General features: G+C 35.3%; 2 protein-coding genes across 9 annotated transcripts in view; one reads left to right on the top strand and one right to left on the bottom strand.

The window, feature by feature from the left end:
- The window catches only part of sh3kbp1 (SH3-domain kinase binding protein 1), a 116,114-nt gene extending 116,022 nt beyond the window's left edge, over nucleotides 1–92 (bottom strand). For all 8 annotated transcript variants that reach the window (XM_073940800.1, XM_073940803.1, XM_073940806.1 and 5 more), the window contains exon 1: nucleotides 15–92. The gene's annotated coding sequence lies outside the window, so the exon portion shown is untranslated. The remainder of the gene's footprint in view (nucleotides 1–14) is intronic.
- Nucleotides 93–237: 145 nt separating this feature from the next.
- On the top strand, nucleotides 238–25,634 carry klhl24b (kelch-like family member 24b). The gene is given in 5 exon segments (NM_200440.1): nucleotides 238–370; nucleotides 1,565–2,543; nucleotides 5,086–5,270; nucleotides 9,100–9,149; nucleotides 24,479–25,634. Coding segments are annotated over 4 exon segments (1,197 nt in total). The 5' UTR covers nucleotides 238–370; nucleotides 1,565–1,623; the 3' UTR covers nucleotides 24,521–25,634.
- Nucleotides 25,635–27,156: the final 1,522 nt, after the last annotated feature.

The following is a 27,156-nucleotide window of genomic DNA, read 5'->3' as shown; positions in this document are numbered from 1 at the left end:
CTTTAGACATTCACCTCCGCCACTCTTGAGAATGTTGAAACGTTTACAAACAATCCGTGGCCATGTGGCGCTCTGTCAACTGTGGTACTTGTAGTTTTCTGCGCCTCTACTGCAACGCTCTTATCTTGCTATACGACTACATTTCCCAGATCTCCCTGCGCTATCAGCTGATTGCCTCTTGGTGTTTTTCGGATGTGATGATGGCAATAAAGCGCCCAGCGGACCGTTTTTTCCCCCAGACGATCTTTTGGGTTCATTGCTAGAATAGAGATGACCGCCAAAGGGTAGACGAACAGAGTTTCACTTGACCGATTTTCACTTTTTACACACTAAGGAGACATCCGTAACGAAATCTTAACTTTTTAAACTGGTGAGTTTTGCTGATGATAACGTTCTATTCTATTCTATTCTATTCTATTCTATTCTATTCTATTCTATTCTATTCGCTTAAGAGTACTTTAACAGTTTTGTGTCAGTGATCCTTTAAAATATTTTGTTTCCATGCTTAATTAAATTTTGTATTAAAAAGTGTATTTATAATATATGTTCATGTAATAATGTATATATCCCCTATAACCTATAAAAAAATTATTTGTGCAGTTTTATATAACTTCTTCACTTCGAGATGTCTGTTGTTTACAATGTGTGGCACTAGGGCATAACTGCGACACACAAAGAAATGATGGTCTGCCCTTTTGGAATTTTTGACTTAGTTTACAGCATGTATAAATATGTTTTAAGGAGCAGGATATACGTCATTTGACTTAATACTTTAATTTTGATTGACTTTAAGTTATGTATTTAGTGGTATGACAAGAAAATTGTGTGATTAATTTGTGTCAACACGTGGTTCCAGGTCAATTTCTGAAGACCATTTTGTTGACGTTCCCTAAGTTCTTTGTTTTGATACATTTTCGTATACGGAAGTGACCGCTAGAGGTCAGAAATGAGCATGTTCAGTCCAAAGGTGAATACACCTGAGGCAATAAGAGCAATGCAAGACAAACAAAAGGTTGCCAGATTTTCATGACAACGTTTTAGCGTTTTAGAACATAAAAACAGTTCAAATATCATTTAAACTTTATTTTAAAAAGATTTTAGTGGAAGATTATATGTTACGTTGGCTGAAAACATGGCAATACTTTGTTGACATTTTAAAGTGGGTAGGTTATATCAGCTCTTCATTTTGCATGTTTTGTCTGAAAAGTTGAATGTATTTTTATTTTTTATTTTTATTTTTTACTTTTCTTGTGTTATCACCACAAAAGATTACAAAAGCAGGTCACACTTGTTTTTGATGGTCTGTTTGTTGAATTTAAGTTATGTTGAATCTACATTAGATTATAAGTAGTCTGTTAAGTTGGGGTTAGGGTTAGTGTAAGTTGAACTTGCAAAGTGTCTTATAGTCAGTTAAATGCCTGTTAAAGGAGCAGTATCAGCCGATGATAAGCAGACAGTCTACTAATTCTCAAATGGACCATCAAAATATAGTGTTACCCAACAGCGATATTATTTTTTTAAAACAAGGTTTTGATTAAAATAATATTTCTCTTTTTACTTTCAGCTGAGGCGTCATATTCTTCTATTGTCTACAAGGCCTTGGGCCTCTCTGGTCTAAAAGAAATGGTACTTATTCTGGGCAGAAGACTAAACCGAGAAGACTCTGGAGTCCGTGAGTCTCCAGCAGTCAAGCGAAAGGTCCTGGAGATGGACAGCAAGCCCGTCAGTAACCATGATGTGTTTGATTTCTCCTCCGGCCCGTGCCACTCTGATAGTATCCTACAGATGTTCAACGAGTTTCGCGATGGCCGTCTGTTCACAGATGTAGTGATCAGTGTGGAGGGTCGTGAATTTCCATGTCATCGTGCCGTGTTATCTGCATGCAGCAGCTACTTCCGTGCAATGTTCTGCAATGACCACCGGGAGAGCCGGGAGATGTTGGTGGAGATCAACGGCATCCGTGCTGAAGCCATGGACACCTTCCTGCAGTACGTCTACACTGGCCGTGCCCGCATCACTACAGATAATGTGCAGTTTCTTTTTGAGACCTCCAGCCTCTTCCAGATTAGCACTTTGAGAGATGCCTGTGCCAAATTCTTAGAAGACCAGCTTGACCCTTGCAACTGCTTGGGCATCCAGCGTTTCGCTGACGCTCACTCTCTCAAGCAACTGGCCAGCCGTTGCCGCTCTTATGCTCTGCAGAGCTTTGCCGATGTGGCCCAGCACGAAGAGTTCTTGGACTTGCGCAAGGAGGAACTGGAGGAGTACATCGCCAGTGATGAGATGGTCATTGGAAAAGAGGAGACCGTGTTTGAGGCAGTGATGCGTTGGGTGTACTACGATGTGGACCATCGCAGAATCATGCTCAAAGACCTTCTCAATCATGTCCGCCTGCCCCTGCTGCATCCAAATTATTTTGTGCAGACGGTAGAAGGGGACCAGCTGATCCAAAACGCACCAGAGTGCTATCAGCTTCTTCACGAAGCCAGACGCTATCATGTGTTGGGCAATGAAATGATGTCACCTCGAACCCGTCCACGCAGGTATTACTGGTGTCCTACATTGCTATTAGCTATTTCCTGTGCCCTGAGGGGTCTTTACTAAATTTAGGACTTAGAAATGTGTACGTACACTCAAAAAAGTTATTTTTTTTTGCTGCTTTGTCAATCTACTTATTTAAAATGAGCAGATACAACACAATTCTAGATTATTTTTGGGACAACTTAATTGTTTTATGTTTAATCCACTTAAATTGGTTAAGTTAACTTAATCGATTTGTGTTGGGACAGCATGAAGGAATTGTGTGAGCCTGCATTTTTACAGCGTAAGCAAGCACTTATGTTCACATACAATAAATGCACTAATTGATTTAGGGAAAATTCATTGCTACCAAAGAGTTTGTTTATTATAAGCCTAACATCATTGGCCACCCTGAAACAAACAATCCAGCAAATGTTGGATTAATAGTCATTAGTAGTTGTCAAATTCTTCTGTTATTTCCTTAATGATCAGAGATACTTCTAGAAACTTTTCCAGATACGCTACATTATATATTCAGTCCTCCTCAAAACTTGAAGACATGCTTCAACAAGTGCGTGTCTGAAGTAATTTAAAGGCTTGTTTTTTATAGCTTCACACTCTATAGCTGATCGTTGGGAAACCCAATGCTCTAATTTATGTATATGGAACAATTTGAGCTGCATTGTGAGATTGGCGAGACAGTGCAAGAAGAGACAACCCCTTCAGGCCCCTTGTTCTGCTGAGGGGGAAAAAACTTGACTTTGGGCTTGCCTGTACACATTCTTCCTCCACGAGCTTCATAACACGCAAACACCTGAGTTTCGAAACTTGTTCCTGTTGACCTGATCCTGCTTGCAGCATGTGCTCTTTGTTTTTGTTATGTCTAGAGGAACGTGAGTGAGGGGGAGGGGAAACTGCACACTTGTGGTGTTCTCAAAGTCATCAGTGTTACATTGCTTACTCATTAACAGTCTCATTACAGACTTCTTGAAGAAAGGCACAGGACAGTCATTAGCCTGTAACCTCAGTCTGATGAAACCAGTTAAACATTGACAAAAGCTGTTAAATCTTGTTGCAAAACAAAAAGAGGGCTTTCTTTACATCTCCACATAACCGTTTTTCTTTGGCTTGATGAAAAAAACATACATCCTCGGATTTATAGGGTTGGTTTAGAGTTGGTGTCAGATTACAGTTAGCAGAAAGTTGCAGTTCCACCTCTGTTTCTAGGCAGATTTGGGATGGTTCTTGAATTATAGGATAGGGCTTGACTGATTTTTCCTAATTATTGTTGGGGAATTGTGTGGTTGTGATGCTTTTAGACTAATTACCTCACACATGAAAGATTGATCTGATTTTTCCATTTTTGCATGAAGTGACCGATATTTCCATTATTGAATGAGCGACAGGCACAATTCGTTCTAATCTTTTTCCCTCAGAGAGGGTGTTTAAAGTTCAACTCTAACTTTAGCGTCTTTGCATGTGCACACTCTCAAACCCCTTGAACATTTACACAGAGAGCACAGTCTTCTAGGCAGATGATTTCAGGGAAAAAATGGTGGGGGTTCAGTCTGGATGAAATGTGTTTGCCTGCGGATTGGTTCTTTGCACAGGGAATGCATGTTGTGCTCCGGGCACCAGTAGACAGTCATTTACTGCTATTCTTAGAATTGGAAATGTGCTTTTCTCATTTCAGTGTCAAAGCAGAAAACGAATAGACCAAAACTACACAAAAACAATATGTAAACAGTTTTCACAGTGCTAAAAATTAGGGCTGCACTATATCGTTTCAGCATTGATATAACAATGTGATTATTCGCAATAGAACATCGCGAGCATATGCAACTTTGAGTCTAGATTATACTTTATTATTTCGCAAGTGTTTTAGATCTGTGTCCATGTGAGGAAGAAATTGTACTATTCGTACCTTTGACAACTTAATAAGGACTGAGTTGTTTATTAAACAAAGACTATGCAGTATTATTTTGCATTTGATTATTAAATTTCTGTATACCTAAATACAGTATGACTTATCTGTAAACAATCAAACGCTGTTTTTTGAATTGGTATATTTTTCTTTATTGAATTTATCTATGCTTGTAAATTGTTTCGTGTAATTTATACATATGTACTGCCCTACAGAATCATCACAGTCAATTCTTGAATCTCAATTCTTCTAAATTTCTTCATATCGGATTATATATAATTTTTTATTATTTTTTTCTAATATCTTGCAGCCCTACTAAAAATACTGTCTGGAATTCTGTTGTTGTTGTTTATTATCATCATTTTTTAAAATAACTGATTGCCTCTGGGTGCTCGGGTTTCCCACACAGTCCAAAGACATGCATTAAAGGTGAATTGAGTAAGCTAAATTGGTTGTAGTGTATGTGTGTGTATGCAGGAGTGTATGGGTGTTTCCTAGTGTTGGGTTGCGGTTAAAGGGCATCCGCTGGATGAAACATATGCTGGATACATTACAAGGACTAAGCCGAAAAGAAAATAAATGAATACATAATGATTGTCATTTGTTAATGTGTTAAAACCGATCCTTCTGTGTCTGTGTAGGTCCACTGGATTCTCTGAGGTCATTGTGGTTGTTGGAGGATGCGAGAGGATGGGTGGATTCAACCTGCCATACACCGAATGCTATGATCCTGTTACCGGTGAATGGAAATCCTTAGCCAAACTCCCAGAATTCACCAAGTCAGAGTATGCCGTGTGTGCCCTCAGGAATGACATTCTGGTTTCAGGTAAGCTTGGACATTTGTAATATTATTCTTCTTGAGCTCTAAATTGTTCTGTTAGCAGTGGCGGAAAGACTTGGCTTGGTTTTGTTTCCTGTTGAGAAAGGAAGTTTTGAAATGCCAGTAGCCTTTTGTTTATAACATTGACTGGAATATTAATTGCTAGTTGCTAATGCTAGTGCTATTGGGAGGGGAATTGTATTAGTAAACAGCATTTGATTGGATTATATTTTTGAAAATCTCATCAGTGCACAATGAGCTCTGGACATTTTTGCTCTGATGTTGTAAAACTGCATTTTGAATGTTAATTTTAGTGATGGATTGGTATAGGGCTGTGTGATAAGGCCAAAAAATAAGTAATCAATGTAAAACTGCTTTGATCACTATAACAGTGAGTGTCAAATCTTGATTTTTTTTTCTAATTTAAAGGCAGATTTTTAAAAGACAGTTCATTGGTAAAGTTCTATTTTATAATTAAAACATGACAAACCTGCCAGCCAGAAATCTGAAGGACAGTATTTATAATGTTTTAATGTTTTTTAAAATTGCTGGATTTTTGTTTCTTAAGTTTGAGTTCATGCATTGATAATCTAGAATTATCTTTAAATATTGCAAAAAAGATTTAACATTTAAAAAACAACTTTGTAATCCATAAAAGCATACATTAAAATCACCATAATTAAATGTAAAACCATACATATGACGCTCTAGTTTTTCATGATTTAAAAAATTATTTTATGCGATTAAAATGACAATTTTTGTGGTGGTAATTTCCATCAATATATATATCTAAATATAAAAAGTATATTATTTACCATATTAGGTAGCCTACTATGTTAGCTGTGCAATCTCATCTGACACAAATCCTAAAAATAAAGCTTCTTTATTTTTGTCTCTTGTCAAAACAACATGATCTAAAACCATTCTAAAACAGTAGGGATTAAGCTAAAGGAAGGTTGTATAACTCTTATTTTTATCCACAATCTTACTTTATCTCAGATTTCACTCACTGGAGAATCTGACATGTACCTCACTCAGGACATGCATTAGGGCTTCCCCTACTGTAATACACCTTAATTGCCATAATACACGGATTGCCATAAAACTCATCAATGGCTAGGAGGCATTTTCTCTCTTTAACTGCAGGAAAAGGGTTTATGCACATCATAGACATGTGAAGCACAAATAATGTCCTTCAATTCGATCACGTCCAGCTGCTTGATTCCCTGTGTGTTCCACTGCTTCATTTGATTGCTCAGTCAATTCGTGCCACAGGATGCGCAATCCAATCTTTGCATTGACTTCACATGTAAATCACTTGCACTTCGTCCGTGTCAGCTTACTGCACAGGCTGCAAAACAGTTCCGCCCCCTTCCATGTAATGCAATGTAATGATTGTTTGGGCGCAGGTGAGACATAATTTTTGAGAGACACTCAAATACATCATATGCGCTGTGTATGCAGTGTCTATAAGTCATGTAAAACATAAATTTCAAACTGAAATAAATATAATTTGATTATATGGTTTGGAATTGGATGTTTTTTGAGAGTATTTACATTTCTTGCGATTATTTTGTGTTTAGGAATTTTGCAGGATCGCAAAAGATTGTGACTTTTTGTTGGTTTTGCGTTGGATTTTTTTGATCGCGGAATAACGAAAAACTAGGGGGTCTGCATATAGCATCTTAATACCTTCCTTTTTTTTAAAAATTTTTGATTTCTAGGTTCCGCTGGAACTTCCTTCCTGAACTTTCATTGCCAATCTTAAGCCAATTCATTTGTTTTGGTTCAATTTGGAATTTTCTCAACCATTGCAGAGGTTAGGGGATTAGAGAGAGACTCCAGCTTGGCCCCACCCTGATCTAATATGTAGTTTTTATGATAATTGTAAGACAACAAGTAGCCTGAATACGTTAAGTGTAAATATAAGTGATCTATGGCTCAATAACAAAAATTACTGTGATTCAATTTCTCTTCAGTACATGACTACATTAATACTGTAACACAATTTATATGGATATCTCCCAATTTTTCGCAAAACCATGCTGCTGCTACAAGTACAGTAAATCCAAAAAATCAACTTTTCAACTAAATCATTCATGGCCAAGTGTTTCATCTGTTTGTTAGTGCTATAGAAAACATCAGTACCATTTTATTACAACTAATTGAGAAACTTTTATTTTCTTCGCTAAATTTAAGTGCTTGTCTTTTTAGAGCTTGATCGATTCAAGCTCTACAAGTAAACCTAAACGCGTGTGGAATAAAACCGTCTTTGTGACACATTTTTTAGTTCCGATTTGAAGCATAAACGTCCCATTGAACATTTATTGAACACATCACCGTTTTATCACTCAACACCAATTAGCATATAGATGACATCAAAGCCAAAACACGTTGGGATATTTAATTGGAAACGATCAATCAAGGCACTATGTGACTTGTGTATGTATGCCTTCCATCTGTCAATCCTGTCATTTATATCTCAATTATTGTTGATGACCCAGTTTGATGTTTACCTCAAGGCTGATTTAGTCAGCAGGGGTTTGTTAGGCACAGCAGGGCGCCACGCATTACAGAGCAGCTCGCTTTGAACAGCAAGCAGGTTCAGCAAAAAAGACACTGTGAGACATAATTAAAAGAGACCAGGACTACAGCTATCTCATGAGAAAAGAGCGTTAGAAAGAGAGTGAGGGGGCTGGAATCCTGAGCGATCGGTTTACATTCAGCATGTGCCAAGCGCTCACGTGTCTCCATAAGAGCCGTTCTGCTAGTTAACTGTTCTCTCTCTAGTTTTGACCTCCTTTAGGTTCATTCCTTCCCCTCACATCTCGTTTTTTTTTTTTTTTGAAGTTAGTTCAGTAAGCCAGGCCAAGTTTTTTTTTTTTTGCGAGCCTGTATGTGTGTCAGTGTCAGGCTATAAATATTGTATGTGTCAAACTCTAGATATGTGAGTCAGAAAATAATGGAAAATTGACAGAATAGAAGGATGATTTTCAGGTCGAGCAGCTTTCAAGTCCAGTGTGTTCTTTCCACACGGCTGGCGCTTCCTGAAGAACTGGAACGGTTTTTGTAGATGAGGTTTGTTGCCATTATTGTGTGTGTGTGTGTGTGTGTGTGTGTGTGTGTGTGTGTGTGATGATATAACAAATGGACTTATGCTGTGGCAACTAAAGATATGCTATACAAATCAAAATGGTCTTCTAATTTTAGGTTATTAGGAACAAACTGACACTGGCCAGACTGGTGAGTTGGAAATGCTTAAGTTTAGTACCTGACAACAAACATAATAAGAAAACAAAGCAAAAATATGCACATCATTGCTTCAAAAAGGCTAGAAAAATTATTATGTGAATTTTGTACAGTTGACGTTTCAAGGACTTCATCTAATGATGATCTTTGGTGCTTTGCTGGGTTGTTTTTTGTTTTCTTCTGGTAGTGTACATGTGAATAATGATTTCATTCATTTTCCTTCGGCTTAATCCCTTATTTATCAGGGATCACTAAAGTTGAATGAACCGCTAACTACTCCGGCATATGTTTTACACAGCGGATGCCTTTCCAGCCACAACTCAATGCTGGGAAACCAAGTAATGATTCATAGCTATTTGTTGCATTGCACAATTCTTTTCATAAGTATATTTCTGGTTTAGCTGATCTCTTTAATTATGTTTCCTCCTTGGAATGATCTCAGACATCCACAGTGATGATTTTATTATTTTCATGATGAGTTAATGTGTTTATAACAGAAGTGTTTCATGGGTCATTTACCTTTTCACATTGTTGCATTATATAATAATTTGTGTGTAATATAAAATACTTGTTGTGATCATTTCAGGGGGAAGAATTAACAGCAGGGATGTCTGGATGTACAACTCCCAGCTCAACATCTGGATCCGAGTTGCCTCCTTGAACAAAGGCCGCTGGAGACACAAAATGGCTGTCTTGTTGGGAAAGGTGAGTTCAGTCTCTTCACTATATGCTACCATTGTCCAGTCGTTCTCATGGAGGACAGATTTCATGGTGCATTTATTAAAATCTTAGTTGAAAGCACATGAACCTCACCACAAAGTTGTAATTACTGTATGACAGGAGATTAAGAAAATATGGCAGAAGTGATGGATGAAGCATCTGAATTGAGGCAAAATTTGTTTCATTTATTAACATTTTTACCATTTACAATATAGTTATGATGGAATAAATGACAGTTTGAAGATGTTAAACAGTAAAACCTACACAAATACCCATCCCAGCAAGCTTTTTTGTTTTTAAAATATGTCTAAAATACATCAAAACATAGTCTTCTTGGCTTAAACAAGGCTAAATTTGGGCTGTCAGTGAAAATCTAAAAGACGTCTAAGAATAGGCTAAAACTAGACCAGTTATCAAATAAACATAAATGAAAGACTACACATATAAAGTCTGTCTATTTGACGACTAGTCTAGTTTTGGGCTATTTTAAGATTTCTCTTAGATTGTCATTGACAGCCCAAATTTAGCCTTATTTTAGCCAAGCTATGTTTAGATGCTTCCTGGGATTGTTTATTGACCATTTTGTAGCCATGTTGAATGTGATGTATAACAAAAACATTGCCATTTTGCTTCAAGCAACGTGAATTCTAAAGCACCCAATTTTGAAATTACCTGTAAAAATGTACTTTCCAGGAAGACCTGAAAGTTTTCTTGTTATTTAAGTTGAATTTAAAGTCTACAATGGCCTTCTAGAAGCAGGTTTGGACACATTTTTGAGCTTTGTGTACACTAGACCTTTTATTAGTGGACTGCAACACATATCATTATGATGGCAAAGACTGCATCCAAACAAATGAGTGCCACTTTAAAGATGCCAACCAAATTTGGTACACACTAGCATCAGGAACCCACTACTATGAGCAGAACTACACAAGTTCGGGCCAATACATTTTGATTTATAGCAAGGGTTTGCACCAACCACAATTGGGTTTTGTGTGGTGAACAATTGGCTACTGAGACTACAAACCAATAAGACTATTTAGAAACCAATAACAAACCAACATTCCAGTGTTTCATGTTTTTTATTGGCTTTTGCAATGGTGGTTCGCATACTTCTATAAATTATAATTGTCTCTCACATATAGAAAGGGGTGTTGTTGGGGTTTCTTTAGCATATTTAATGTTCAGGCTTATTCCCACCCTTTATAATTGATCACTTGTTTGTCATTTATTGTCTTGTTCTCAGTCCCTCTATCGTTTTCAAAGCCTGTTTGTTTCTCTTATCCTGCTTGAAACGTGTTCCTTGTTTTTATCAAAGTGACATCATTACAGCCTCTCCCTTGAAGCTGATTTGCTTACACTGCAGATTTTAATAATCAGTAACTGACATTGAAGCGATCGGACGCATTAACGGCCTGTACCATTGTTTAAGGAGTGCTGCCAAAGCCGTTTGGATCTGTATCCTTCAGTTGGCATTGCATCACTCTTATCAAGCTGTTTTCAGCATTTCTTAACAAACGTAATCAGCTCCAGAGATCTGATTTAGTTTGGCAGGGGGTTGAATAGCTTTGTTCTGTCCTGTTTGCGAAAGATCTTATGCTTTTTATGTACTCTGTGAGGAACTAGCTCAAAGGTTCAATAAATTTTAAAGTGCCTTGTTTTGAATGGAAGTAACTGGGCCAACAAAAGCTACTTGTGCAATGAGTAATTAACATGCGCTTGTAAGTTATAGCCAGTCGTCTGCATGAACGCCTCTTTCTTTTTGGTTTGTTTGTTTTGATGCTTTGTATTGTGGCTTATTCAGATATTTTTCACTTGGCTTCCTGTCTCTGGCTGTCTGCAATAGTCTCTTTGTCTTTCTGTTGAGGCACATAATAGTTTTGCTTCAAACTCATTTGACTCCAAAAGATCATTCGGGTTTGTTTTTCAGCAGCAGCTCTTTAGATGTATAGATATTTACTGGCTGTGGTTTTGGTTATAGAAGATTTATGGCTGATACATGAAATCTAATCTACTGAAGTCAAAGGCTCATAAATGCTTGTTGCAACTTTTAATCTCCAAAAAAAAAACAAAAAAAAACTGAATTGGAAGTTATGAGAAGTCTCTCACAGATTTGACTTTCTTCAATTAATTATAGTTATAGTTATGGCAAAGGGTAGTTTATTTGATCACACTTTATTTTGATGGTCTGTTTGTTAAATTTAAGTTACATTGCATGTACATGCCAACTAATTCTTAGATAATAAGTATACTGTTAGGTTGGGGTTAGTGTAAGTTGACATGTACTTGCAAAGTTTCTTATAATCAGTTAAATGTCTGTTGAATGCCTGTATCAACAGATATTAAGCGGACAGTCTACTAATACTAAAATGGACCATCAAAATGAAGTGTTACCGTTTATTTATATAGATCATTTCATAGACAATGGTAATTAACATTGCTTTAAATAAACAAGAATAAAAGAGACAAAAAAGAGATAAAATTATTACAATTACAAATTACAATGTGTTAAAACGGGTTGTAAAGAATAAAAAATAAAAGAAAGACACACAGCACAGTGCTCATTAAGTAAAGGCACAGCTAAACAGATGTGTTTTCAGTCTTGATTTGAATGTGTCTAATGTTGGAGCACATCTGATCATTTCTGGAAGCCAATTCCAGCAACGGGGGCATAGTAGCTGAAGCTCAATTCACCCTGCTTTGACTGAACTCTTGGAGTTTCTAATTTACTTGATCCTAATGATCTGAGTGAGGTTTGTATTTAGTGAGCATACCTGTAATGTATTGAGGTCTTAGGCCATTTAGTGATTTATAGACAAATAATAATACTTAAAAATTTATTCTTGAAACTTGGAGCCAGTGTAAAGACCTGAGGACAGGTGTGACGTGCTCTGATTTTTTCTGGTTCTGGTCAGAATCCTGGCAGCCTCATTCTGGATGAGCTGCATCTGTCTGACTGTCTTTTTGGGAAGGCCAGTGAGGAGTCCATTACAGTATCTTGCTGGTGATAAAAGCATGAACAAGTTTCTCAAAGTCCCCACTGGAAACAAAGCATCTAATTCTTGCAATGTTTTTGAGATGATAGTATGCTGATTCAGATCTGATTGTAGAATCACTCCAGATTCTTAATCTTATATTTTGTTGTTTGACCTTTAGAGCCAATGTACACATTTTACCTTATAAGAACCACAACCTTATAATCTTATAACCTTACAAGCTAAAATTTTACAATTCTTATTTTTTTCACAGGTATTTTCTTAGAGTAGCAAGTGAAGAAATTCATAACTGCAACAAATAAAGTCAAGGGGGGAAATGCAAACTGCAAACTAGGAGACATTTACACAATACTCTTTTTAATTTACAAAAAATGTGCACACTTAAGTTATTCTTTTGATAGAAAGCAGACATTTTGACCTACAAATGCAAACTTTTGAAAATAGAGTTTATGGTGCAAGTTTTTAAAAACAATACCAATATTGTCCCCAAGATACTGACACTGACAAAAATTATTCATTGGATTTATAATTTGTTTTTAAAGAGGTAAGCAAACAATTTTTGGGGGCTGTATTTAAACAAACAAATTAAGTTGAACATTGCTACATTTAATTTGCTTGTTTGAACGCAACCCGAATAAATAGCTTACAGCCACTTACCTTAAATAAAATGTGGTAAATTCAATGAATCCTTTTTTTCAGAGCATGTAACGCTCTTGGTCTAAGCATTCATGAAGACAGTGACAAACTATAGAATTTTGTAGTTTCTTTACAAACTACTGCCAGCTACTGGCTTGACATGCATAATACAGTATTTTATTTGTATCATTTTTGTTTATCCATGTGACAGAATTTTTTAACCGCATAATCATCTATATGGCAAGTCAAGTTTATTTCTACTGTATAACACATTTCATACACAATGGTTATTCAAAGTGCTTTACATGAACAGGAATAAAAGAAACGAGTGTAAGATAATAAAAACAAGAAAGAAATAAAAATTATTTAAAACAGATTTGGAAAAACTTAGTAAAAAATAGTAAAGTATAAGTTCAGTTGCAACTTTTTCTCATAATTTGTGAGGACAAATTTGGCGATGAACTTTCATACTTTTTTTTTGTCCAATAGTAGAAACGGACTTTGATAGACATGGTACAAAATGGTTTTCCACAATTCTTTAATAATCTAATATGAGCTTTGCTCTCACTAGTTAGATATACTGCATATGAATATTGTGCGATACAAACTTATAATTAACATTTAAATGAAAGTCATGACTCACATTCTCACACCCTGTCAGCATATATTAGTCTTCTCACTTACGTACACCAAAAACAGGAAACCTAATTCGATCTGAAGGCATCTCATAATCTTTGGAGGATTTTTTTTATTTAATAGCTATTCCAACATATCTCTCCCAGAGGTGATAGAACAATAGAATCTGAACAAAGAGCTCATCAGAAAGCACATGGTTGTGTTTTGCTGAAGTCGCGTGTTGCCCCTCAGTGTTTGTGCATGTTCGTGCACCGCCACTTGTCCGACCGGTTTTCTCAGTTGGTTCCATTAAGGGAAACATGTTTACCTTCTTCTTTTTAACAACATGGAGACATGAGGCAGGAGAGGGAGGCGAAAGACTCTTCCACGTGTTTTCATTTGAGAGTGAGCGAGAAATTTCTCGAAAATCTCTTTGGGTACTTACACAAACAAGAGTGATTGAGTGATGTGTTACAACACGGAACTGTCAACACTTTGCACTGAGGTCATGTTTTTTTGCAGCGGTGATGTTTTTGATCTATTGAATGCTGCCAAAATGTCTTATGTTTGCCGAATTAATAACCCAGGTGAATTAAATGTCTTAAACTGTGGTTTTAAACCTGAACTTAATTTGCATATGCTGATTTCCACCTGTTAGTCTGATGCTATTCATGTAAACAGGTCTTCTTACAAATGATTACATGACGGCATGTTTGTGTTTTGAAATCAAAACCAGAGTAAATCTGAAAACTGTAAACAAGTTATTTTTGATAACACTTTACAATCGCTGCATTAGTTAATGTTAGTTAATGCATTTACTAACATGAAAAAACCATGAACAGTACATTTATTACAATGTTTGTTGATGTTAGTTAACATTAGTTAATGAAAACAGCTGTTTGTTCATGTTAACTCATGGTGCATTATTAACTAATGTTAACAACCATGAATTTGAATGTTAATTATGCATTAGTAGATGATGAACTATGATTAATAAATGCTGTACAGGTATCGTTCATACTTAGTTCATGTTAGTAAAAACATTAACTAAAGAAACCTTATTGTAAATCATGGCGCTTTTTTAAAAATTAAAACCTAGATAGTCTGCTTGCACAGTCAAAAGCCTAAAACCTACTCTGTGTGATGAAAAATTTTCTAAGAATGGACATTTGTCCTTTGGCTGTCTTGATCTGGTGTGTTAAGTCCACTGACGTAATGAAAAGCAATTCTAGAGTTTGTCTTGTCGCTAATGCAGTGCTAGCCTCAAGGGTTGTGCGTGTGTCTGTAGCAAGACCTTTGTCACATATCCATTTCAGATTCACAGTATGAATAGGTAAACAGAAGTTCTTGTTTGCCCAGATCTGCACACTCCGGTTCACCCCCAGATTGTGTCATCGACAAAAATGTCATGCGTACAATTTAAAATGGATAAACGTTTACCTACATTGCGCAATAATTATATGATGTTTCAGATGTATTTGGATTGGCCTTCCTTCAGATTTAAAGGGTTAGTTCAAATAACCTTTTGTCATTTAAAAATTTCATTCCAGTGATAGTTGAACACAATTTAAGGAATTTTATTTGTTTCTGTTCATCCAAAATAATACATATTAGGATAAACCTCATGAGTTTGGAACAACGTGAGACTGAGCAATTTCAATTTAGATGAATTAACCCTTCAATATCAGTGAGTTAGTTCACCCCAAAATGAACATTTAGTTCCATTGTTGTTCCAAACCCTTTTGGAACACTACTGAGGATATTTTAAATCAAATTTAAAAGATTTCTGTCCTTCCGTTGAAAGTCTAGAGACAGACAAAGAGAGACATTCATTTCAGTGTTGTTCCAAATATACTTGGAACACAATTAAAGGTATTTTAAAATAAACCTAAAAGATTTCTCACCTTCCATTTGAAAGTCTAGAGTGAGAGAAATATGTTGCAAAATAAATGAAAGCATGAGAGTTTGATTGAGTTTAGGGTGAAAATGAAAATTTTGGGGTGAACTAACCCTACTAAATGTGATAACAAAGGCTTAGTTAAACCCAAAATGAACTTTTCATTTCAGTGTTAGATTTGTTTCTGTCTCTCTGTTGGAAATCTGCACATCCAAAATATTAGATATTAAGATAAGCCTCATGAGTTTGGAACAACACAAGACTGAACAATTACATTTTAGATTTAAATTTACAGAGTTAGTTAAACCCAAAATCAGCAATACTCCCAGGGTTGTTTTATAACTTAAGAGTGAAAATGACATTTTTGGTGAACTAAACCAGCAAAATGAGATGAATAAGGGTTAGTTCAAGCCAAAATGAACATTTTTTTTCCCATTGATTTGAACAAAACTTAAGGTATTTTAACATTTGTTATAACGAGAGTGAGTGAGTGACTAATCCTTCAATTTCTCATTGTGTTTGTCTCCAGGTGTATGCTGTCGGTGGATATGATGGCCAATCAAGACTGTGCAGTGTGGAGTGCTATGATTCTTTCTCAAACCGTTGGACAGAAGTGGCACCCATGAAGGAGGCCGTCAGCTCGCCAGCCGTGGCCAGCTGTGTCAACAAACTGTTTGTGATCGGAGGAGGACCTGACGACAACACATGCTCTGATAAGGTTTGTTGAAGAGTCTGACGTACAGTGTTGAGGAGTAGGGCGTCTTTGAAACCGCCCTGTTAGTGATCTGTCATTGTGTATTTACTGCATATAAACATGACATTTTATTTTTGGGTCACGCTACTGGAGGGTGTGACGCGCTTTGTTTTCCAATATAGTCATCTTGGGATTTCTCTAAGCAAAGCTGTGGAACAAACTCACACACAGTAAATAAATCAGCTCTGATTATATAGTTTTACTTGAGATGTTGTGTTTGTTTGTATTGCAGTACTGTTATTATAGTAAATACTTATTTTTATGTCCTGTTAGATATTGTGATTTTTTTTTAAGTAAATTTACACCGAATTAAATACTGTCATCATTTAATTATAATTATGTCATTTAATAATCATAATAATAATAATAATAATAGTAATAATAATTAAAATAAAAAAACATTCTTCAATATATCATTGTAATTTTTTTATATTCCACATAAAGAAAATAACATTTCTCACGTTTGAAAAGACATGAGGGTAAAAAATCTAGTATTTATAACCTAATATAGTATTTGTATTAAAATATTAAATACTAGTCAAAAATTTCCGAAATATCTTTAATTTCAGTTTCAGTTGTAGTAAATTTACCATGTGATATATCTAATTAATTGTTTATTTTACATAAAGAGAAAACAATATTAGCTTTAGTGGCTTTAGTTTAGCTAAAGGGATACTTCACCCAAATACTGTTTCAAATCTGTTAAAAACTTGTAAAAATTAAATTGTGAAGAAAGTTGGTAGCCATTGACATCCATAGTAATTTCATTCGTACCGTAGAAGTTAATGGCAAACGATTATATATATATATATATATATATATATGTATATATATATATATATATATATATATATATATATATATATATATATATATATATATATATATATATATATATATATATATATATATATATATATAAATAATTTTTTTTTTAAATCTATTTTTGGCCTTTTTGCCTTTATTAGATAAAGTATATTAGACAGTAATGAGACAGGAAGCAAAGTTGGAGAGAGACAGAGAGGGGGCTAGGGTTGGGAAATGTCCTTAAGCCGGAACTCGAACTCGGCACGGCCTGACGTGCTACTGCACCATATGTTGGCGCACTAATCACTAGGCTATTGTGCCGACCGGCAAACAATTACTAACATTCTTCAAAATATCTTCTCTTGTGTTCAACAAAAAAGAAACCCATGGGTGTTTAGATCCACTTGAGGTTGATAAAAAGTTTTAGTTTTGAGTGAAATATCTCTTTAAAATAACAATGGAAGTCAATGGCGAACAATTACCAACATTTTTCAGAATATCGTTTTCTGTGTTCAACAAAAAAGAAACTGACGAATGTTTAGATCCACTCAAAGTTGATAAAAAGTTTAAGTTTTGAGTAAAATCTCTCTTCAAAATAACCATTGAAGTCAATAGCGAGCGATTACCAACATTCTTCAAAATATCTTCTTTTATGTTCAACAAAATAAGAAACCCATGAATGTTTGAATCCACTTAAGGCTGATTTATATTGCCATTTTTGGGTAACACTCTTTAAAATGACCAACACTGCTCAAACTCATCAATATTCTGTAACCGAGTTGAACCAGAGGTCATTCTACACTTAAATACATTCTCCAGACAAATTGTAGGAAGTTTGAGTATACAAAGCCACTACTATAGTAACTACCACATTATTTGTGAACAAAACGAAATCGATTTCTTTAACCTGAGTGATTCCTCCCCTTGTTACATGATGACATCTTGTTTGCTCTTAACGCTGTGATCAGAGAGTTTTTCCTTCAGAGGCCAGCTTTGCCTAAGCTCAACAACAATAGACTGAAGATACACACTGTACAGTGAATGTGCCTTGCGCTGTCCCCTAGTGGAGCTTAACAGCTATGACAATCTGACCTGGATCTGTCAGGCCACTCTGATACATTCTCCAGGTGTCCCATTGGAGAGAAACGCTCAGTCGCAGATATCTCATTGGATTCACTTAATGTATTTCACTGTGATTCAGTGCAGCCAGCTGAGATTTAGTTCTCAACAAAAGTTTTTTTTCTTCACAGTGTTTTTCCAAATTTGTGATGGTTGGTTTGAGCTCGATTAAGGTATTACATTTTCTTGGTGTAACAATTGCGAAAGCTTGTATCATTATATATGGAATTACTACTACAGCTTGCGATAAGGTCTGGTCCAGGATTAGGGATACCTTGGGATCATCTCTTCACAGGTCTTGGATTGCATCAATGGCGCTACTTAGTCTTTAGGGGGCTCAGGATGAGAATAAAGAAAATAATTAGATGTTCATAGTGTATTTAAGCAAGATGCAAAAATTGAGTGTTATCAATGAAGATAGCAGTTATATAAACAAACATGGAAACAAACATATAAAGCATATGTAAGTTTCTAACAATATGTCTGGTGCATTAGGACAGGAGGGTGGTTTTCAAGCCAGCTTACCTGTGTGGAGCACATTCATTCATCATACCGTTATGTGATGCATTGAGTGCATGCTTTACTAAACAGATAGGTCTTTAATCTAGTTTTGAACTGAGAGAGTGTGTCTGAGCCTCTGACATTATCAGGAAGGCTATTCCAGAGTTTAGGAGCCATAAATGAGAAGGCTCGATTTCCTTTACTTGACTTTGCTATTTTGGGTACTACCAGAAGCCCTGAGTTTTGAGATCTTAAAGAGTGGGTTGGATTGTAGGAAGATGGTTGGTAAGATAAGCAGGAGCTAGATTATTTAAAGCTTTATAGGTAAGAAGCAATATTTTATAATCAATGTGGAACCTAACAGGCAGCCAGTGTAAGGAGGATAACATTGGGGTGATATGAACATGATTTCTAGACCTGGTGAGAACTCTGGCAGCTGCATTTTGTACTTGCTGAAGTTTATTAATAGAGGATGCTGGGCAGCCAGCAAACAGAGCATTACAGTAATCCAGCCTAGAAGTCATAAAAGCATGGACTAACTTTTCTGCATCTGAGATGTATAGCATACATCGTAACTTAGCGATAATTCTCAGATGAAAGAATAAATAAGTAAAATAATGATTATGAAAACTACTTCTTCAAATAAATAAATAAGTAAAAAATAAGTAAATATAAAATAAAAACATAAATCTAAATCTTAACATTTATAAATAATAAATACATTTCCTGCTTTCTTATACGGAAGTTGGGATGGTAACAATACAGCCTCTGATTCGTTGTAATTTGAAGCATGTTATTATATTTTTTTACAGTTTGTAGTCACGTTTCTGTTCTATTATTCCGCCAGATTGTTTTTGCCTGGAGCGTTCTCTTGCACAACTGTCTGCTATTTCCAAAATGTGTGAAACCCCTATAATACTGTACATACCCTCCCCGTTTCACATACTCCACACAGAGATCAGCAGATTTTGTGTCTGTGATTATGTTTCCTTTTTTATCAGCTCACATGATCGCTGATTTATTGTTTTTGCAAGTTCATATCACCTCAAGGCAGATTCATATTTTTGACTACTGCAAAAAGTGACTTATTAACAACCTCAAATCTAGGATGTCAGGAGAATTGATGTATGTGTATGATGGATGGTTTGTTTTTTGCTACTAGTTGAAAGGTTTTGTTTGTAATGTACCACCAATGTGTGTGTTTTTCACCAGGTTCAGTGTTATGACCCGGAATCTGACTCCTGGTTGTTAAGGGCCAACATTCCCATCGCAAAACGATGCATCACGGCTGTGTCTTTGAACAATCTCATCTATGTTTCTGGAGGCCTGACCAAATCCATCTACTGCTATGACCCCATTGAAGATTACTGGATGCACGTGGTTCATACGTTCAGTAAACAGGTACTAGATCTTTTTTCCGTAGACAATCTAAAAACTTAAACTAAAATACATTTATATACAGTTGCAATTAAAATTATTAAAGTCCCTAAATTATTAGCCCCTTTGTTTATTTTTTTTCCCTCAATTTCTGTTTAACGGAGAGAAGATTTTTTTCAACACATTTGTAAACAATAGTTTAATAACTCGTTTCTGATTTATTGTATCTTGCCATGATGACTGTGACTAATATTTTCTAGATATTTTTCAAGACACTTCTATACAGCTTAAAGTGATATTTAAAGGCTTAACTAGGTTAATTAGGTTAACTATGGAGGTTAGAGTAATTTGACTAGTAAATGTATGACGATGGTTTTGTTCTGTAGACTATCGAAAATAAAGCAAATAAGACTTTCTCCAGAAGAAAAAATTTTATCAGACATACAGTGAAAATTGCCTTGCTCTATTAAACATCATTTAAACATATATATATATATATATTAAAGAAATGGTATATTTTAATTTAATTACTTAAAATGTGTTTTTTATTCATAGTTTTTAACTCGCTATAAAATCATAATAGTAATAAAAATAATTAGTGTTATGTTATCGTTATGCGTCAGTATTATGCGTATTATTGCAAAATCTGGAGTAAATAAGGTAATAGATAATACTTACTGTATAAAATATTACACAACTTTCACATAAACATTGGTCAATATTTGATTTTAAATACAACATTTAAAGATGTATTGTACACTGTGCAATATGGAATTTTATTAATTGTTGCACATTTGGTGATTTGGTCAAATGTAAATATTCAAACATTATAGATTAAAGATCATTTTACACTTATATGTATGCACTATAGAAAATAATGCACCAACTATAAATGCAAACTATGTGTAAAATACACTACCTAAAAAAAGTCTTGTTGTCGATCCCAGTTTTAAGAGCAACAAATAATAACATGATTCTAGTTGATCATTTGAAAAAGTGGCATATCTGCATGGACCCAAGATTCTCACAGAAATCAGTCAAGTTTGGTGAAGGAAAACTCATGGTTTTGGGTTACATTCAGTATGGGGGCGTGCAAGAGATTTGCAGAGTGGATTGCAACTTCAACAACCTGAGGTATCAAGACATTTGTGCTGCCCACTACATTCCAAACCACAGGAGAGGACAAATTCTTCAGCAAGATAGCGCTCCTTCTCATACTTCAGCCTCCACATCAAAGTTTCTAAAAGCAAAAAAGGTCAAGATGCTCTAGGATTGCACAGCCCAGTCACCAGACATGAACATTATTAGGCACGTCTGTGGTAAGATAGAGGAGGCATTAAAGATGAATCCAAAGAATCTTGATGAACTCTGGGAGTCCTGCAAGAATGCTTTCTTTGCCATTCCAGATGACTTTATTAATAAGTTACTGTCATTGCAGAGATGTATGGATGCAGTCATTGGAGTCATACACAATATTAATTCTTTTTCCACTGCAGCATGACTTTATATTCTGAACTGTACGTTATTTCTGTTAAGTGACAAAACTTCTAAGCAAACTTAGACTGTTTAAGCAAAGTCAGATCTTACTGTTCTATTTAAATAATAAAAATCAAGGCATGATCATATTTTATTTCGGTAAAATAAGCGTAATCTAGAGGCCTTTGACTTTCATATAAGCCACTTCTGATACCAAAGGATCAACTCTAGAAGTTATTATTTGTTGTTCCTAAAACTTGCATAGGTTTCAGCAGCCATCACATGATACTTCAGAAATTATTTAGACAAGATCATTAAATGTGTAGGTATGCATACATTAATTGACAAATATATAAATATAAATTAATATAAATATATTTATAAAAAAATAAATAAGGTTCTGAATAAATAATGGGCAGTATTATATTTCCTCATAAGAAATACAATAATTGTAAAATGCAAAAAATCATGCTGAACTGGTGACACTTGCAGAAATATACTCTTCAAATTTAATTGCATCAAATATGAATATCACTTTAATTTCTGAAATAAACAGAATTGCATGTATATGTATTCCTTTTTTTCCAGGAAAGTTGCGGTATGTCGGTATGCAATGGAAAGATCTACATCCTGGGTGGACGTGGTGAAAACGGAGAGGCGTCAGACACCATCCTGTGCTATGATCCATCCACTGGCATCATCACGGGTGTAGCAGCGATGCCCCGTCCCATTTCCTACCACGGCTGCGTCACCATCCACCGATACAATGAGAAGTTCTACCATTCATGACCTTCAAAAGGATGTTCGCACAGGGACGTAGATAAACTGAGCCTTACTTTACATGATGTAGCATTATAATAGGTAAGGTAGGTGAGTCCCAACCCCCAGTTCACAAGCTTTGAGACCAGTCGGTTAAACTGACAATTACACAATAACTCATTTCAGTGTACAGTATAAACAAAGGTGTCAAATTCACATCTAACGGTTTAACAATCTACCACTATGATACTCCCAGATAAACAGTCGTTTTGACAGCAACATAAGCTATGTTTCCATCCACCTATTGATTTGCAATATTCCTTTTTTTAAGAGAAAGGAAAGATGTGTATACTTTTTAAAAATGCACATAACTGAGAAGGATTAACTTTTTATCCTAAGAAACAATGTGAATAAACTACGATAGAAACGCATTTAAAAGACTAAGTCCCAGTATGTGCATCAAAAAACTAGGTGATTTTGTTTTAACAGATCATGTGATAACAAATTAGCAGAAGAATGACCACATTATGAAACATCTGAAATGTTGTTTTGGTCATTTTAAAACCCCTTAGCCAAAGTCTGTCATCAAAGTGGTTCAGAATTATCATTACCTTCCAGAACTGTCACTGCTCGGTGAACAGCGGTGATCTTCAGAGCCAATCAGCACCATTTCTGTTGAGTGTGTGAACACAATGCCCAATCATAGGTGTTTTTTGCTGCGTTCACACCAGGAGTAGATGAAGCGTCAAGTGAAAGTGATTTACATGTTAAGTTAATGCAAAGTCGCAAATAGAGATCCTGCGACGCGATTTGTGCAAATAAATTGCCATGAGTTGATCATTTTGCACGTTTGACACCAATCAGGAGCTTGCTCTTGTAGTAGAGTGATTATGATGTAGCGCCTGTTGTTAGTGTCCTGAGGGGAAATCCTCTTGCCAACAAATAGAAATAGTTCATCAAACTGGGGTCCGCTCAGTCCGAAGCACCGCTGGAAGCCGCCATCATTCAGGTATAGTTGATGGAGGAGTTGATGAACTCACAGAGCTGTGTGCACTTCTGAAAGGATCTAGTGGACATATAGTGGAATATAAGCCTTTATAAAGCACAGCTACTATCATGGTAAAATCCATGTTAACTATTTAGCATCAAAGCTAGTGTCACTGGGCAGATAGAAGCCCTGCCCATGATGTGAATCTGCATCTATTGTGAAGTGAATGCTAATGAAGTAAATAAACTCAAAATGTTCAGGTGTCTATTTATGCACAGATTTTTATACACGCATGCCAGTGTAAACCCAACACAAGAACATGCTCAAACACTCAAAAAGCATGCGTTTTTTAATATTAAAGTTACAGTTCATATATCTGACAGCTTGTTTAAAAAAAAAAAGCGAAAATTGGGTTCTTGTAAAATTAAAAATTGTGTACAGAAGGCATCATTAATGCACTATGATTTCAAATTAAACTGAATCAATGACATGATAATCGTAACCAAACCAAACCGTGAGACCAGTGTAGGTTCAAACCCCTAATAGAGGAAAATGTTTGTAAATGTTTGTAAAAGTCCAAAATTATAATTTGAACATGTAAGAAAAAAACACTGAATATTATTAATATAATTTGTGGTTAAAGTAAAAATTCCCTCCTATAATTTGAAGAGGAAAAAATTACTTGGAAATGTGCAATTATTCTTAAAAAAACAAACAAACAGGGAAACCGCTGTAGCTTTTCTTACCCTATACTCTCAGAAATAAAGGTACGAGCGCTGTCTCTGGGGTGGAACCTGTTCAAAAGGTACACATTTGTGGGTCAAGGGTCCATATTAAACCTAAAAAGTACAAAAGTGTACCTCCTTAAATGTTTAGGTACAGATATATGTTTTTGAGGTACTAATATGAATCCATTAATAACTAATGTCTATGTTTTGAAAAGGTACCACTCCAGTGACAGCTCTTGTACCTTTATTTATGCAGAAATAAATATTGAATAGGATGCAGAAAATCTGGACTCAATCTGCTGCTTAGTTCAGATATCTATTCATGTTTTTTAGACAACAAAAAAAAAAGTTTTCTTGTTGTGAATCAAGGAATTTGTTCAATAAATCCAGCATAATTTATTAACCTGTTCTTAAACCCAAAGTTTTAATTACGTTTTCATGAATTCTATTAAAAAGAACAGTTTGTTACATTGGAATAACACCATTGTTTTTACTCCGCATTTTCTTTCCATATGATTTCCCAAAATGCACATATATGTGGATGGAAACATAGCTTTATTTATATATAGTTTCTATATACTTATACAAGAACATTTTTTATATACTATTACCCAAATGCATCAAAACTGATTGACAGCCATGAATATAGCTGGTCTTCATTTACCCAGTTATTGAAATCAGTTTCATCTTTCCTTTTTAAGTGCCTCCGTTTGTGTCAACTGTTTTCTTTCCATTACTATTTTTGTATTTTTGATTCTATTTCAATGTATGGTTTAAGTGGTTATTTTTTGAATGGGTGAATGGTGTGATTATTTGCGACTGGTGGATGCAGTGTTTGATTGTGATGGATCAATGTGTGTACAGTATCTATAAGTGTGTTTGTGAAGACTTAGACTGTGTGTGTGTGTGAGAGAGAGAGAGAGAGAGAGAAAGAGAAGATGTTAAGACACAGTATAACGCAGGAACCACTTTTTATGAACTGTCTAATGGGTTTGTGATCCATCAGGCACCAAAAAATGATAGTGTTTTTTTAATAATGCTTTACTTATGGATTTGGGTGATGTTAGATGTGTTTTATCGTTATGCTATCATGACATTTATCAAAAAAAAAGCTAAACAAATAAAAACAGCATGCCTAATGTCCTCCATGGAGCATTATGAAGTAGATTAGCCTACGCATTTGTTTTCTGTATGATTGAGCATTTGTTAAAACCTTTGCATATGATTTCAAATGATGTTTATAAGTGAATCATGCATTTGTCTTCACTTTTTTTACTTATTTATTCTTGGTAGAATCTGAACCCCAACAAGGCACTTAATTTTTGTAATATTTCTCAGTGTCCTGAATGTAAATATCTTATCTTTTTTTCTTCAGGTTTACTGTATCAGTAAGTGTTTGCAATGGTTATGCGTCAGCTCACACTCTCATCTCTCTTCTTGCTTTCTAATCTAAGCTCAGTATTTGTGTGTACAGTGCAGTGACGTAGCCGCAAAAGATTGCGCGCTAGGGATTCCAAGAGCGGTGATGTCAGCGTTGTTGCCTGCTTTTGGTTAGCAGGATTGTTTAGTTTTGTTAGCTGCAAGACCAGAACAATAGAAGGACACACATTGTCTGTTATACTCCGGAGAATTTAACAGGCAACTGAAAGGCAAAACCCTGCTGTAACACAACATGGCCTTTCCTTTGCTTTTTGTTTTGGTGTGCAATTTATAACTGTATGTTTGTGTAAATAAACGTATGGACTAGTTAAGTGTGTGTGTGGTGTTTTTTTGGTGAGTTCTTAACTTCATATACTCTATAGACTTTCAGTTTCTAAAAGCCATGGAAAGAATGAGTGTTGATTCTTAATGTTTTTTTTTTTTTTTTTTTTTTTTGTATGAGTACTTAAAATGTAGGTTGTTGAATTGTCTGTGCATGCCAAAAACTTGTGTATAAAAAAAAAAGTAGCGTTAAGACAAAGATGTTCTTTAGCACTTATTAGTGACGGTTTGGCAGAGAAAAGTGCCAAATAAATAAACTATTACTCAAGTGTCATGAAAGAAAATACCATTTTGTGCCTTGTGGCAAGATTATACACATGTAACAACTATCCAAAGATGTGGGATTGTTTTTGTCTGTGTTATTCCTGCAATATATTCTACAACAGACTGCACATCTTTATTATGACATCTTTTTATATGTACACCTGTCGCTTAAAGTAACTGAAATGTACAAGTGCTTAATATCATATGCTTACATTTTCTTCAATAAAGCTATTTTTAAGATGGATTTGTAAACTGTGGTTTTTTTTTTTCTTCCTTTCTCAGACTCCACTTTTCTTTTGTAAAACTATACAGAATCAGCAAATATTATAATAATCGTAATTAATTGCAGTACAAAATGGTCAGATAAAAAAAATTGTATATAATGTATAAATGTATAAAACAAATAAAAATGATCTGGTGGTAAGTTAAAGGGCACCTATTTTACCACTTTTCAAGATTTAAAATAAGTCTTTTGTTGAAGTTTCAGCTCAAAACACCCATCAGATTATTTATTATATTATTAAAATATTGGAATTTTCTGCTTTGGACACAATGTAGCTGTTTTTGTTGCCTGTGCCTTTAATGCTAGTTCTCCCCGCCCACTGTTCCCATGTCCCTGTCAGAGTGTGCCTCAATCTGCGTCTCAGCTGCGTCAGATAAGCAGCACAGTGACAGACATGGAGGAAGCAGATCTCACGTAACATTTGTTGGAAACACTCCAGTAAGAACTTTACTAATGATTATTTGATGTATTTGTTGTGGAGTTGCAATGATGAGTCACACACCCACACAGCGCTCGCGTTTGGCTTTGCACTGTTTTTGCTTGGCAAATGTGACAGGAAACACGTAAATATTTACTGCACTATGGGTATCTGTTATGTTAATGTACAAAATAAACCTGATATAACGTCCACAAACTGGGATTAAGGCCTCTTCTTTTAAGAATTGTATTGAAATGGGGCTGTGGTGATCAAGTAATGGCTGTAATTCATTACAAACATGCACTGTTTTAAACTTGTAAAACTCATTCTTGATCACATTTGATGATTAATGATCACAGCAAGCTGATCAGATCTTTTAATCCCTGTTACTTTGTGCACATTCTGTCCTGTTCATAAAATTACATGCTTTACTATGAAGATATGTTAATGTCAATCAATTTGGTGATTGGGGAAACCACAGTCTTTTATCATGTTGCAGTGGCCCTCAAAATGGGAGGACTTTGAATACTATTTTAATGTCAGG

This window comes from Danio rerio, chromosome 24 (genome assembly GCF_049306965.1).
Source record: "Danio rerio strain Tuebingen ecotype United States chromosome 24, GRCz12tu, whole genome shotgun sequence".
Lineage (NCBI taxonomy): Eukaryota > Metazoa > Chordata > Actinopteri > Cypriniformes > Danionidae > Danio > Danio rerio.
The sequence above is the reverse complement of the archived record's forward strand: the minus strand, read 5'-3'. Positions and strand labels throughout refer to the sequence as shown.